General features: G+C 34.7%; 2 protein-coding genes across 5 annotated transcripts; one reads left to right on the top strand and one right to left on the bottom strand.

Annotated features, from left to right (window-relative positions):
* Positions 1-4,130: 4,130 nt before the first annotated feature.
* On the top strand, positions 4,131-9,886 carry LOC309489620 (olfactory receptor 1E16-like; the record flags this gene model as incomplete). The annotated part of the gene is made up of 2 exons (XM_082158481.1): positions 4,131-4,637; positions 9,416-9,886. 2 exons carry the CDS (start codon positions 4,131-4,133, stop codon positions 9,884-9,886), a joined length of 978 nt encoding a protein of 325 aa, XP_082014607.1.
* LOC309489628 (uncharacterized protein) lies at positions 5,198-9,394 on the bottom strand. 4 transcript variants are annotated; one of them, XM_082158494.1, is made up of 6 exons: positions 9,092-9,394; positions 8,700-8,756; positions 8,176-8,256; positions 7,919-8,017; positions 7,652-7,807; positions 5,198-6,566 (listed from the first exon to the last, which is right to left on the bottom strand). In XM_082158494.1, the coding sequence occupies exons 1-6, from the start codon at positions 9,092-9,094 to the stop codon at positions 6,531-6,533; spliced, it is 432 nt and encodes a 143-aa protein (XP_082014620.1). In that variant the 5' UTR covers positions 9,095-9,394; the 3' UTR covers positions 5,198-6,530. The 4 variants fall into 4 exon arrangements, 3 of the variants coding, with proteins under 3 accessions (XP_082014620.1, XP_082014621.1, XP_082014619.1); XM_082158495.1 differs by lacking the exon at positions 8,700-8,756 and having other exon boundaries at positions 9,092-9,392; XM_082158493.1 differs by lacking the exon at positions 9,092-9,394 and having other exon boundaries at positions 8,700-8,853.
* Positions 9,887-10,359: the final 473 nt, after the last annotated feature.

Genomic DNA, 10,359 nt, shown 5'->3' on the forward strand with positions numbered 1-10,359 from the left:
GTCTGAAGACTGTCAACATATTTGCTACATGTCCCTAATTTGTTCTCTGGAGACACTAGACAGACCCTGAAGATTGCACTGATGCGAAACCAGACCTGAGAGAATTATCACTCAGTGATGAAGTAAATAAGTGACAACACCCAATTATGTAGACAATGACATTCAAAACAAGTTGTCTTTAAATGTCTTTGACTTTAACCTACATCATGAATTATAAAGACCAATAAAGGTCAAAATATAATTATGAATTAATTTTGGATTTAAAATGTAATTTAACATTAAAGTAGAGTTCAGGGTAGGTTTATGGTTCATTTAAGTTTAATTTAAAAAAAATTGTCAATACCAATGTGTCCATGGTGATTGACGTGCAGTTGATCAGGTGATGGCTGATAGTGTGCAGTTGGGAAACATGAGAGATGTTGGGAAGAGTAGTGCCGTTGAACAGCATTATGGTACATTTTTAAGTTTTGCATAAAAATTTGTGCAGTCACGTTTTTCTCATGCAATTAGTCTCATGTTTCATACAAAAAAAGTATTATCACACACCCCCCAAAAATAGTACCTTTAAAAGCAGATTTTTTTGACATAAACATATGATTTCAAATCCTCTAAAGCTAAACAATAGCTTTGTGAGAAACACATTAAATTGAAAGTGTTTAAAGTAACAAAAAAAAATAACTATAATTTATAATTAATAAAGATATATCTTAAATATATGTATGTACGTGTATAACGATTTAATTACTTTGCATTTTACGTAAATTATGGGCCTCAGGAATCTGAATCATAATAACGTCTTGCTACACTCTCAAGCAGGGTAGCTCAGCAGACCAAAACAATAAGGATAGCTGCTGTAGAAAATACTCATTTGTACATATTAATACATCTTTTGTTGTGTTATCCCATGTGAATTAAGGGATGGTAATCAACAGTACATTAACTTTTTTTTTGTTTTCCCAGCTGAGCAATTAATAATATATTATACAATTATATCATCAGTGTATTAGAAGCTTGGCACCACTGAGCCCTTGAGGCTGAAGGGAGATTGTGATTAAATAAATATACAGTACTATGGTCTGGTTTCACAGACAGGGCATAAATTAAGCCAAAATTAGGCCTAAGACATTTAAGTAGTTTTTATAAATGTTCCTAAGAAAAAAACATTACTGATGTGCATTTTGAGACCAAAAAAAAAGGCACTGACATATTTTAAGATACCTCAGTGCAAGTTGCTATCAGTCAAAACAGCTCAAACATGCATTTTAGTCTGAGACTAGGCTTAAGCCTTCTGTGTGAAACCGGAGGTATTAAGATGCTTTGGACTATATGAGACACCACAGGTGAATAATGTAAACATTTTATATACATTTAAACTTATATATCACTATACTTTATTTCAGTTTATTACAGTAAATTAAGACAGTTGTTTTGTATTGTTTTTATTTGATTTGTTATGGTTGTTTTAAATATGCTAATTAGGCATTATCTAATTAAATATACACTAATTTGCAGATATTTGCAGAAAAGAAATCTGAACAATGGATAAAGCCAGTGTAATGATTTGGTTGTGGTGGTGAGACAGCATTCAGCAGACAGAGTGAAAATCCAAACGCAGTTTATTAACAAATGTAATCCAAGATCATAGTCCATACCAGGCAGAGGGTCAAGCACATGTAAACAGTCCAAAATACAAATCCAATCCACAGAGGAAGACAGGAACAAGAAATCCAAAACACAGGAAAAGATAAATATAAAGAAACCAGGAACTGTTTAAAATACTGAAACAAGACACAGCTGAAACAGATAAACTAATAATGAGCAAAGGATTCTGGGAAATGAAGTCCAGGAATAACAGAGTCTATGGAAATGGGGATGGACTAGGCTGCGATCAGTTGAAACATGATGGCACCTGCAGCTGACAGATGTAACAGCCAGGTTGAAAATTCTTTCATTACTAGAGTTAAAGGTTTTTGCGGAGGGGATATCTCTTGTTAATCACTCCATAAATTGTTGTAAAGAGTTATTTTCATAATAAAATGCTATATCTAAATGTTACATGAACAAACCCCACTATAAAAACCTTCAGAATATAGATAGGAATAAGTCTGATGCATATTAGTGCTGCTTAAGTAGAGATTTCTGGCTTAGTGCGTGAGAAAAACGGCCTATAATGATAGTATGTGTAATTGACCGTTCGCAGAGACCCGCCCCCTTTAGTTACTGTTGCTATGTCCGACAAGCCACGCCACTCTCACGCCCCACCATGTTCTCACGCAGTGAAAAAATACATTGCAGAGCAAAGAGGACACTGACAACGCGCTGACAGACAGGACAGAGCAGGTTACTTTTGATATGAAACAGTCTCAACATTCAAATTTGGTAATTTTTTAAAGAAATTTAAACAATAAATACCATTTTGTGGCTCTTTAATGTGTCTGACATATCGCTGTTGTAGAGCCTCAGTTAAAGCTGCTCGTGAACCGATCATCTCTCCCTTCTAGTTAATTTATAGCATCAAATAAACATGAATGAACATAAGAAGGAATTCGTTAAGTTATTTTAACCGTGGAAAGACGTTAGTACACCTCATTTTTCAAGTTCAAATCCTCCAAAGTTAATCTGCTAACTCTCCTAACTGCCTAACTAACAAAAATGGCGGATGGCGGATTATGATTGGTCAGGTCGCCTATCAATCAAACTCCAATTGAAAATTCAATTGAAATCTACAGACGCAAACAGATAGAGATAGGGTAATAAAGAAAAATTCCACTAGTCTAAAAAGGACCTTTTTGGTCCTTTTTTATTTATTTATTTTTTGCAAAATCTAGATATACTAGATTATGAGAGTTATAGTTAGAGGAGACAGCAGGTAGTAGTGTGACAATTTCCATGTATCTAGCTATTATTTATTTTAATATTTAATAGTTAGGCGTTTATGTGTTTTGAGAGGAGGGATACTCACTGAGGAAGACAGTAGAGGTCTGATGCCAAGGGTTTCTATGTAACATAGAGCAGTAAACACTGTCACCTTTGTTTGTCTGAAAAGTGTCAACATTCAGGCTACATGCCCTTAATTTGTTCTCTGGAGTAACCAGACAGACCCTAAAGATTGCACTGATGGGAAACCAAACCTGAGAGAATCATCACTTAGGAATCCAATAGATAAGTGACAACACCAATTAATGTAGGTACTGACACGCACACTGGAAAGCCCATGAGATATGATGAAAGTTCTGTATCACTCTTAAAGATGACGCCAACTTTAAGATATTTTGATATTTTAATTATCACATATATAATTGTACAAAATAAGAAACTTTTTGGTTCAACAATTGGTTCAGTGTCCATTGATAAAACAATAACCTCAGGGATGGTTAACCGAACGACTATCATTTGATTAAAATAATGAAACAAAATAAAATAAATGATGACCATTCTATATACAGTCCAAATATCTGAGACCACAAGTGAAAATATTTCTCCTTTTATGTCTGTAATTTCTAGCATTCCAATTTGAGTAAAAAGTTGAATTGAAAAAAAACAACAACACAAATTTCACAATTCTTAGTATTTGGCATTTGGCTTTAAAGGCAGCAGAACTTGAGCTGACACGAGGCCTGTAGAAGACTTAATGAGCTATGAGTGACATCCAGTCCCTAAAGCCACCCTGACCCTGTCATCATCTAAAAAAAAAAAAAAAGTGCATGACTGTACGACACTGTACATAACAGTGAACACTACAGTATATAAGTGATACACAATAATGTTTTTGTCATCATTTAGGGCAAAGAGTCAATATACCAGGTGCAAATTCACTTAATGTCTGATGCTGTTTACTAATAATGAATTTATTACCATAATCATGCCATAAACATTCAACCTTAATACTTTTTTTTTGTATCATTTATTTATTTTCGATTTGTCTTTTTTAAAGGTCTCCCTGTTTTTAGAAAATATTGTAAATATATATATAGCCTATATTTTTTAAATCAGAAATAAACATTTCATAAGCATAAGCATTTTAACAATTCAAAAATTATATATATATATTTCATTCAGCTTATATTATAAATATTACTATTATGCAATATTAATCACTTTTGTCCTACAATCTCTGCAGATTTTGCAAAATGCTACAGAACAACTGGACGACAATCACTGAATTTATCATCGTGGGCTTCCCTGGACTCCATCCAGACTACTATGGCCTGGTCGCTGCTATTTTCTTCATCGTCTACACGACCACAGTGGCCGGGAACACTGTTTTCCTGGTGCTGTTTTTCACTTCGCAGAGCCTCAGGAAGCCTATGTACATTATCCTTGCAAGCCTGGCAATATCTGATACGTGTTTCTCCACTGTTGCCTTACCTAAGATCATATCCAGGTACTTGTTTGATGCGGGAGCATCCCCTTTCCATGCTTGCTTCTTCCAAATGGAACTAATCCACTATTTTGGAACATTAAACTCACTGATAATGATGATCATGGCCCTTGATCGCTATGTGGCTATCTGTTATTCTCTGAGATACCAGGTTATTATGACTAATCGCATCACGTACATCATAAACGTAACGGCTTGGGTAACTGCTTTGATCGCTCCCACAATAGCCACCCTTCACACTCAACAGCTTCCTTACTGCACTGTAAAAAAAAATTTGTTCACTCAACTTACATTTTTTAGTTATTTTTTTGCTTTGACTCAGTTAAGTTTTATTGACTTAATCTACTAAGTATGTTCAACTTAAAAAGTTTAGTTGACATAGTTAAAATAGTTGAGCCAACCAATTATTTCAAGTTACCTGGACTTGTAAAGATTAGTTGAAATACAATAACTTACATTTTCAAGTTACCTGGATTTGTAAAGATTAGTTGAAATACGATAACTTACATTTTCAAGTTACCTGGACTTGTAAAGATTAGTTGAAATACGATAACTTACATTTTCAAGTTACCTGGACTTGTAAAGATTAGTTGAAATACAATAACTTACATGTTCAAGTTACCTGGACTTGTAAAGATTAGTTGAAATACAATAACTTACATGTTCAAGTTACCTGGACTTCTAAATATTAGTTGAAATACGATAACTTACATTTTCAAGTTATCTGTACTAAAGTGTATGTTCATTGAACTTAATTTAGCATATTTTCTCAACTTGCAATATAGCACACTCAACCAAATAAATAACAGATTTTTCCATACAAATGGTTTTATTGTTCCTTACAAATCAATAAATGTTAAGAATAAACAACATATTCAAAGGAATACAATTATATCACAATTGCATGAAGTTTAAAGATAAAAATGTATTTGAAAAATGCATAGAAAGTGTATTCATGTGGGATTTTTTTCATGTTTGTACAAGTTTTCAGCATTGATGACCTGACATGCATTCTCATTGCTTAATTTTTTTAAATTTTACTTGGCTAAAACATATATTAAGATTTCATGTGTTTTAAAGTTATTTCACAAGGGGGTATATTTATGTGAAAAATCTTAGTCTCAGTTCACACAAAAAAAGTTGCTCACCTGTTAATACCTGTTAATACTTTCCATTGTTGGTAGACAAATGAAGATCTTTTTAATAAAATCGGTGAGCTTTCTGTCCCTCCTTTGACAGCCTAAGCAACTAGCACTTTCAAGGTCCAGAAAAGACATCCTTAAAGTAATCCAAGTGACTCCAGTGGTTTAACCTAGGTTTTATGAAGCATTGTCAGTGTTTCATTCCATTTTATTTATTAAATAGTTTTCTCCATCAAATGTTTACAAGAACATAGCAGCACATGATTCTTGTGTCGACGCGAAAGCTGACACTGCTGCATGTAAACAAATATATAAACCACTGACGTCACTTGGATTACTTTAAGGATGTCTTTTCTGGAACTTGAAAGTATTAGTTGAATAGGATGTCAAAGGAGGGACAGAAAGATCAAAGATTTCATTTAAAAAAATATCTTAATTTATGTTTCAAAGATAAACAAAGGTCTTTTAGGTTTGGAGCAACATGAGATCTAACATTTAACAAAATAATTTTAATTTAGGTTAAACTAACACTTTAAGATTTTTCACATTAATAATACCTCTTTAACTGTGAAATAACTTTAAACCACATGAAATCTTAATATATGTTTTAGCCAAGTAAAATAAAACAAAGTTAAACAATGAAAATGATGTCAGGCCCTTGATGCAGAGAACTTGTAAAAACATGGGTAAACAAAAAAATACAGATGAAAACACAGGCTCTTTGTAGAAATACATACCTTACCTCAACAACATCTTTAATTCAACAATGTATTTTTAAGAGAGTGCACTCTTGCACTGCAGGTATCAGCTCCAATGTTCATGAATCACCTCGAAAGTGTATCTGAGGTGTTTTCTGGGGTAGTTTATGTTGAGAGCATAAAGCAATGTCATTTGTATGTCACCAAATCCTCGCAGAACAACTGCTTCCTCGATTACAAGGGCCACATCACTAGAGTTGCATGGAATTGGGTCTATCACATCTTCCACCACTGCGATGATTCCTAGAGTCATGCCCCGATCATATCTTCTTCGGAATCTGTGTGCTGTATTAAAAAATGACAAACTTCAAAATGTGCTTTCACACATACAACACTGAAGCTCAACCACTTAAACACAACATGAGTACACCAAGTCTTATTTAGTGTTCCGAAGAAGATTAAAGGTCTTACAGGCTTGGAACAATATGAGGGCGAGTAATTGATGAGAGAACTTTAATTTTTGAATGAACTATCCTGTAAAAAACCTTTAAACTGAGAGACTTAGGTCAAATACTATACACTGTGAATAAACGGAGGCATTTTGCATCTGTACACTAAATGAAGCATTATAAAATGTTACAATCAAGCTACAATATTTTAAGGCCTAAAGAAATTGATTTCACAGGGGACTTTTTTCTTCCAAAATGTAATTTTGATTATCAAAGATAAAACTTAAAGGTGGTATCAGCGATTTCAGGCCCAAACATAAATGATCACATTCATCTAATATTTCCTAACGATCCGCTAGCTGCCCGCCCCATAAGCATGCTGTCAAAAAAACGCATCTCTCTAGGTAGCCTAGGCTCTGAGATCTGCACACAAAAACAGTTGGTATCAACATCACTCAAAACCAAAATAAATAGTGTTCCAACCAATCATCGACAGGGGCGGGTGTTGTGAGGTTTTCGCGTGCAGCCGTCATAGGCAGCCGTGCACGAGCGCAAAACCTCACAACACCCACCCCTGTCGATGATTGGTTGGAACACTATTTATTTTGGTTTTGAGTGATGTTGATACCAACTGTTTTTGTGTGCAGATCTCAGAGCCTAGCTACCTAGAGAGACGCGGTTTTTTGACAGCATGCTTATGGGGCGGGCAGCTAGCGGATCGTTAGGAAATATTAGATGAATGTGATCATTTATGTTTGGGCCTGAAATCGCTGATACCACCTTTAATATGTCATTATAAAATGATTGACTAGAAGGTGACTAATTTTAATTTATTTTAAATACGCATTAACAAATGACATATTACTTTTTTCTTCAATATTTTGCAGCACTAATAAAAAATATGCACGACAACAGAAATGGCAAGAAAGGAAGTGCCCATAATGTTTATGAAAAAAGTACAGTAGAAATATATGTACTTACATTTTTATCTAGGCTGTCCATTATGGTCCTCATTTCAGCAATGTCAGCAAAGTGCTTGAACGGTAGACACAACAGTTTTGGTAGATGCCAGTCAAGACCCTCATAAAAGGACTTGCTCAGGTCCAGTGAAATTAGCATGTTGAATTCTGCACTGATCTAAACTAATATTAAATGACACAAACATAACAGCAGCATGTTAAACAACACTGCAAAATAATATATCTACATATTCATCTAAACACCATTTTCAGCAGTGTAGGACTTTACCTGTCTCTCACAAAAAAAGAACCGGCCACCTCTTTTTCCATAGCAGATACTGGAGGATCCTTTTTTAACTCTCCTGTCTGCCTGTAATGCCACAGGTCTCTGAGAAAGCATAAAGATCACAGTTCAACGTAAAAGCTGCAGCACAGAGCCGGACAGATTGTGTGTGGTCCCTGGACAAATGTATTTTTTAGAGCAAACTCAGTTCTAAATGAACACACACAGTCTTTATAGATGCAGGGAAGCAGACAGTTACTTACATGATGGCAGTGCTTCAGCTTGTAGTGCCTTCTGACAATGCGTTCATTGGTTGTCTTGAATAAACAGAACTTGCTGCTCCACTTTATTGGTCAAGGGCAAAAGAAAAGAACAATTAAGTCAACTAACATTTAATAAACCGAGTACACATACACAATCAAGATCAAGACTAGATCAATAATAGTTTATCACCAAATTTGTGGATATATATTTATTGACATTACTATTAAGACCTTATTAGGACAGTATTAGCTGCTAAGCATTTCACTAGTTCTGGGGAAAACACTGCGATGGTTAAGCGGTTGCTATAGTTACATAATCTCCCACAATAAACTAAACATAACTGACCACAGTCTTTTAAGTTCGACATTTAATAAGTAAAACTAGACAGTTGTACAACAACTTTTCAGTTATGGAGCGTCCATCTCGAACACCGGAGGATTCTGATAATCCTGCCGCACCACTCACACAGTTTTACATTAAATTAACGTTACATTATTTGTCAGCTCGTTGTTGTCGTACTCACGCGTCGACGCTGCTTTGCCTGAATGGTGATTAGACTTGCTGATTTTGGCGCAAATAACTTGAACATGAGAGTGAACAAACATGGTAGAAATGCGTTATTTTTCACGACATGCTTTTCCCGCTCTCTAGGCTATTTTATCATTCATCCATATATCAGTCTCTCTCACATAATTAATATATATATATATATATATATATATATATATATATATATATATATATATATATATATATATATATTAGCCTATGTAACGTTAAACTGGTAAAACTGGTAAAACTGGATTAGCAACAGTCCAATGTGATCTAGAAACGTTGATATTGAACAATACATGGATGATTACTTCATATGTCATTTTACAAGTTATTACATCATATTAACGAATATTTACTTACCATATTTGATGATAGTGGAAGAATTAAATCATCTGCCGATAAACTCTCCAGCAATGGCCGATGAAGGAGTCAAGGCGAGAGACCTGTTTGTTTCGCGCTTCACGTGATCTCATCTCGCGATAAAAAATGAGAACTAACCTTACTGGTTCAGCATATGTTTTTAAGTTGAGGCGGCAAATACTCTAGTTATGTCAACTTGCAGACTAGTTGAGACAGTGAAAACTTAACATGTTAAGTTGAATTAACAAATTCAGAAACCACAAGTTGTATAAACTTACAAAATTACATTGAAACAACTAAAATGCGGAATCATTTTTTACAGTGTGTGGGCCTAAACTGATCATTCAATGCTACTGTGACCACATCTCTATTACCAACCTGGCCTGTGCTGAAAACAGCAAGCAGATTTTGGTGGCCCTGTGTGTGGCCCTACTCGTGCTTCTCCTTCCTCTAGCCTTCATCATTTACTCTTACTGTCATATCATAACATCTGTCATGAGGCTGTCGAGCTCTCAGAGTCGCTGGAAAAGTTTTGCCACCTGCAGCACGCAGCTGTGCATCACCGCCCTGTTTTACTTGCCTCGCTGCGCTGTGTATATAGCCAGTTTCCTGCAAATCCAAATCAGCAAAGATTTCAGGATAGTTCTCATACTGCTCTACAGCCTCATTCCACCACTGATAAACCCCTTCATTTACTGTTTACGTACGCAGGAGATCAGAACCATAGTGAGCAGGTGGTTGAGCAGGCAAAGGGCCATGAGAGAAACGTCCATAATTAATGTGATCACGCTGTAAAATATTGTTACGTTCTGTGGAGTTTTAATGGAAAAAACATACAATGATTTATCAGAAGCAACGGAATAAATTCTTGTGATTTGTAATTGTTTTTTATGTTCATCTTAATTGTGTATTGTGATGTATTCCAGTGAAATCTGGTGGTGACGATGCAAGAAAAAACAACTCAAAATATATGCTCTGTTATGAATGGAAGCATTAATAAAACTAGCTCCCTTTGGATGTATAACAGACCTGTTAACAGAAAGATATCTGATAAAACTATCCGTTTGTTTTTACACAAAATATTTGGGCCTAAATTTTAGGTTTATGCATTTGAATTGCATTTAAAATTTTCATCCATTTGGACTACACCGTTTTAACAAAGCAAATAATAAACTTAATGTGTCATGCATAAAAGAAACAGGTAAGATTTCTATACTTAAAAAAATTAACTATTTGCATCTATTTGATTTAAACAATTGTATTTTCAA

Source organism: Leuciscus leuciscus (genome assembly GCF_965113295.1).
Source record: "Leuciscus leuciscus genome assembly, chromosome: 24".
NCBI classification, from domain to species: Eukaryota; Metazoa; Chordata; class Actinopteri; order Cypriniformes; family Leuciscidae; genus Leuciscus; species Leuciscus leuciscus.

What these genes read in the sequence shown, in the direction of transcription:
- LOC309489628 (XM_082158493.1), bottom strand. Translation starts at nt 8,765, where the DNA reads ATGTTCAAGTTATTTGCGCCAAAATCAGCAAGTCTAATCACCATTCAG. An exon ending in AGGCAAAGCAGCGTCGACGC is followed by an intron (nt 8,257 to 8,699) that starts GTGAGTACGACA and finishes TGACCAATAAAG; the next exon opens with TGGAGCAGCAAGTTCTGTTT. An exon ending in TGGACAGCCTAGATAAAAAT is followed by an intron (nt 6,567 to 7,651) that starts GTAAGTACATAT and finishes TTTTTAATACAG; the next exon opens with CACACAGATTCCGAAGAAGA.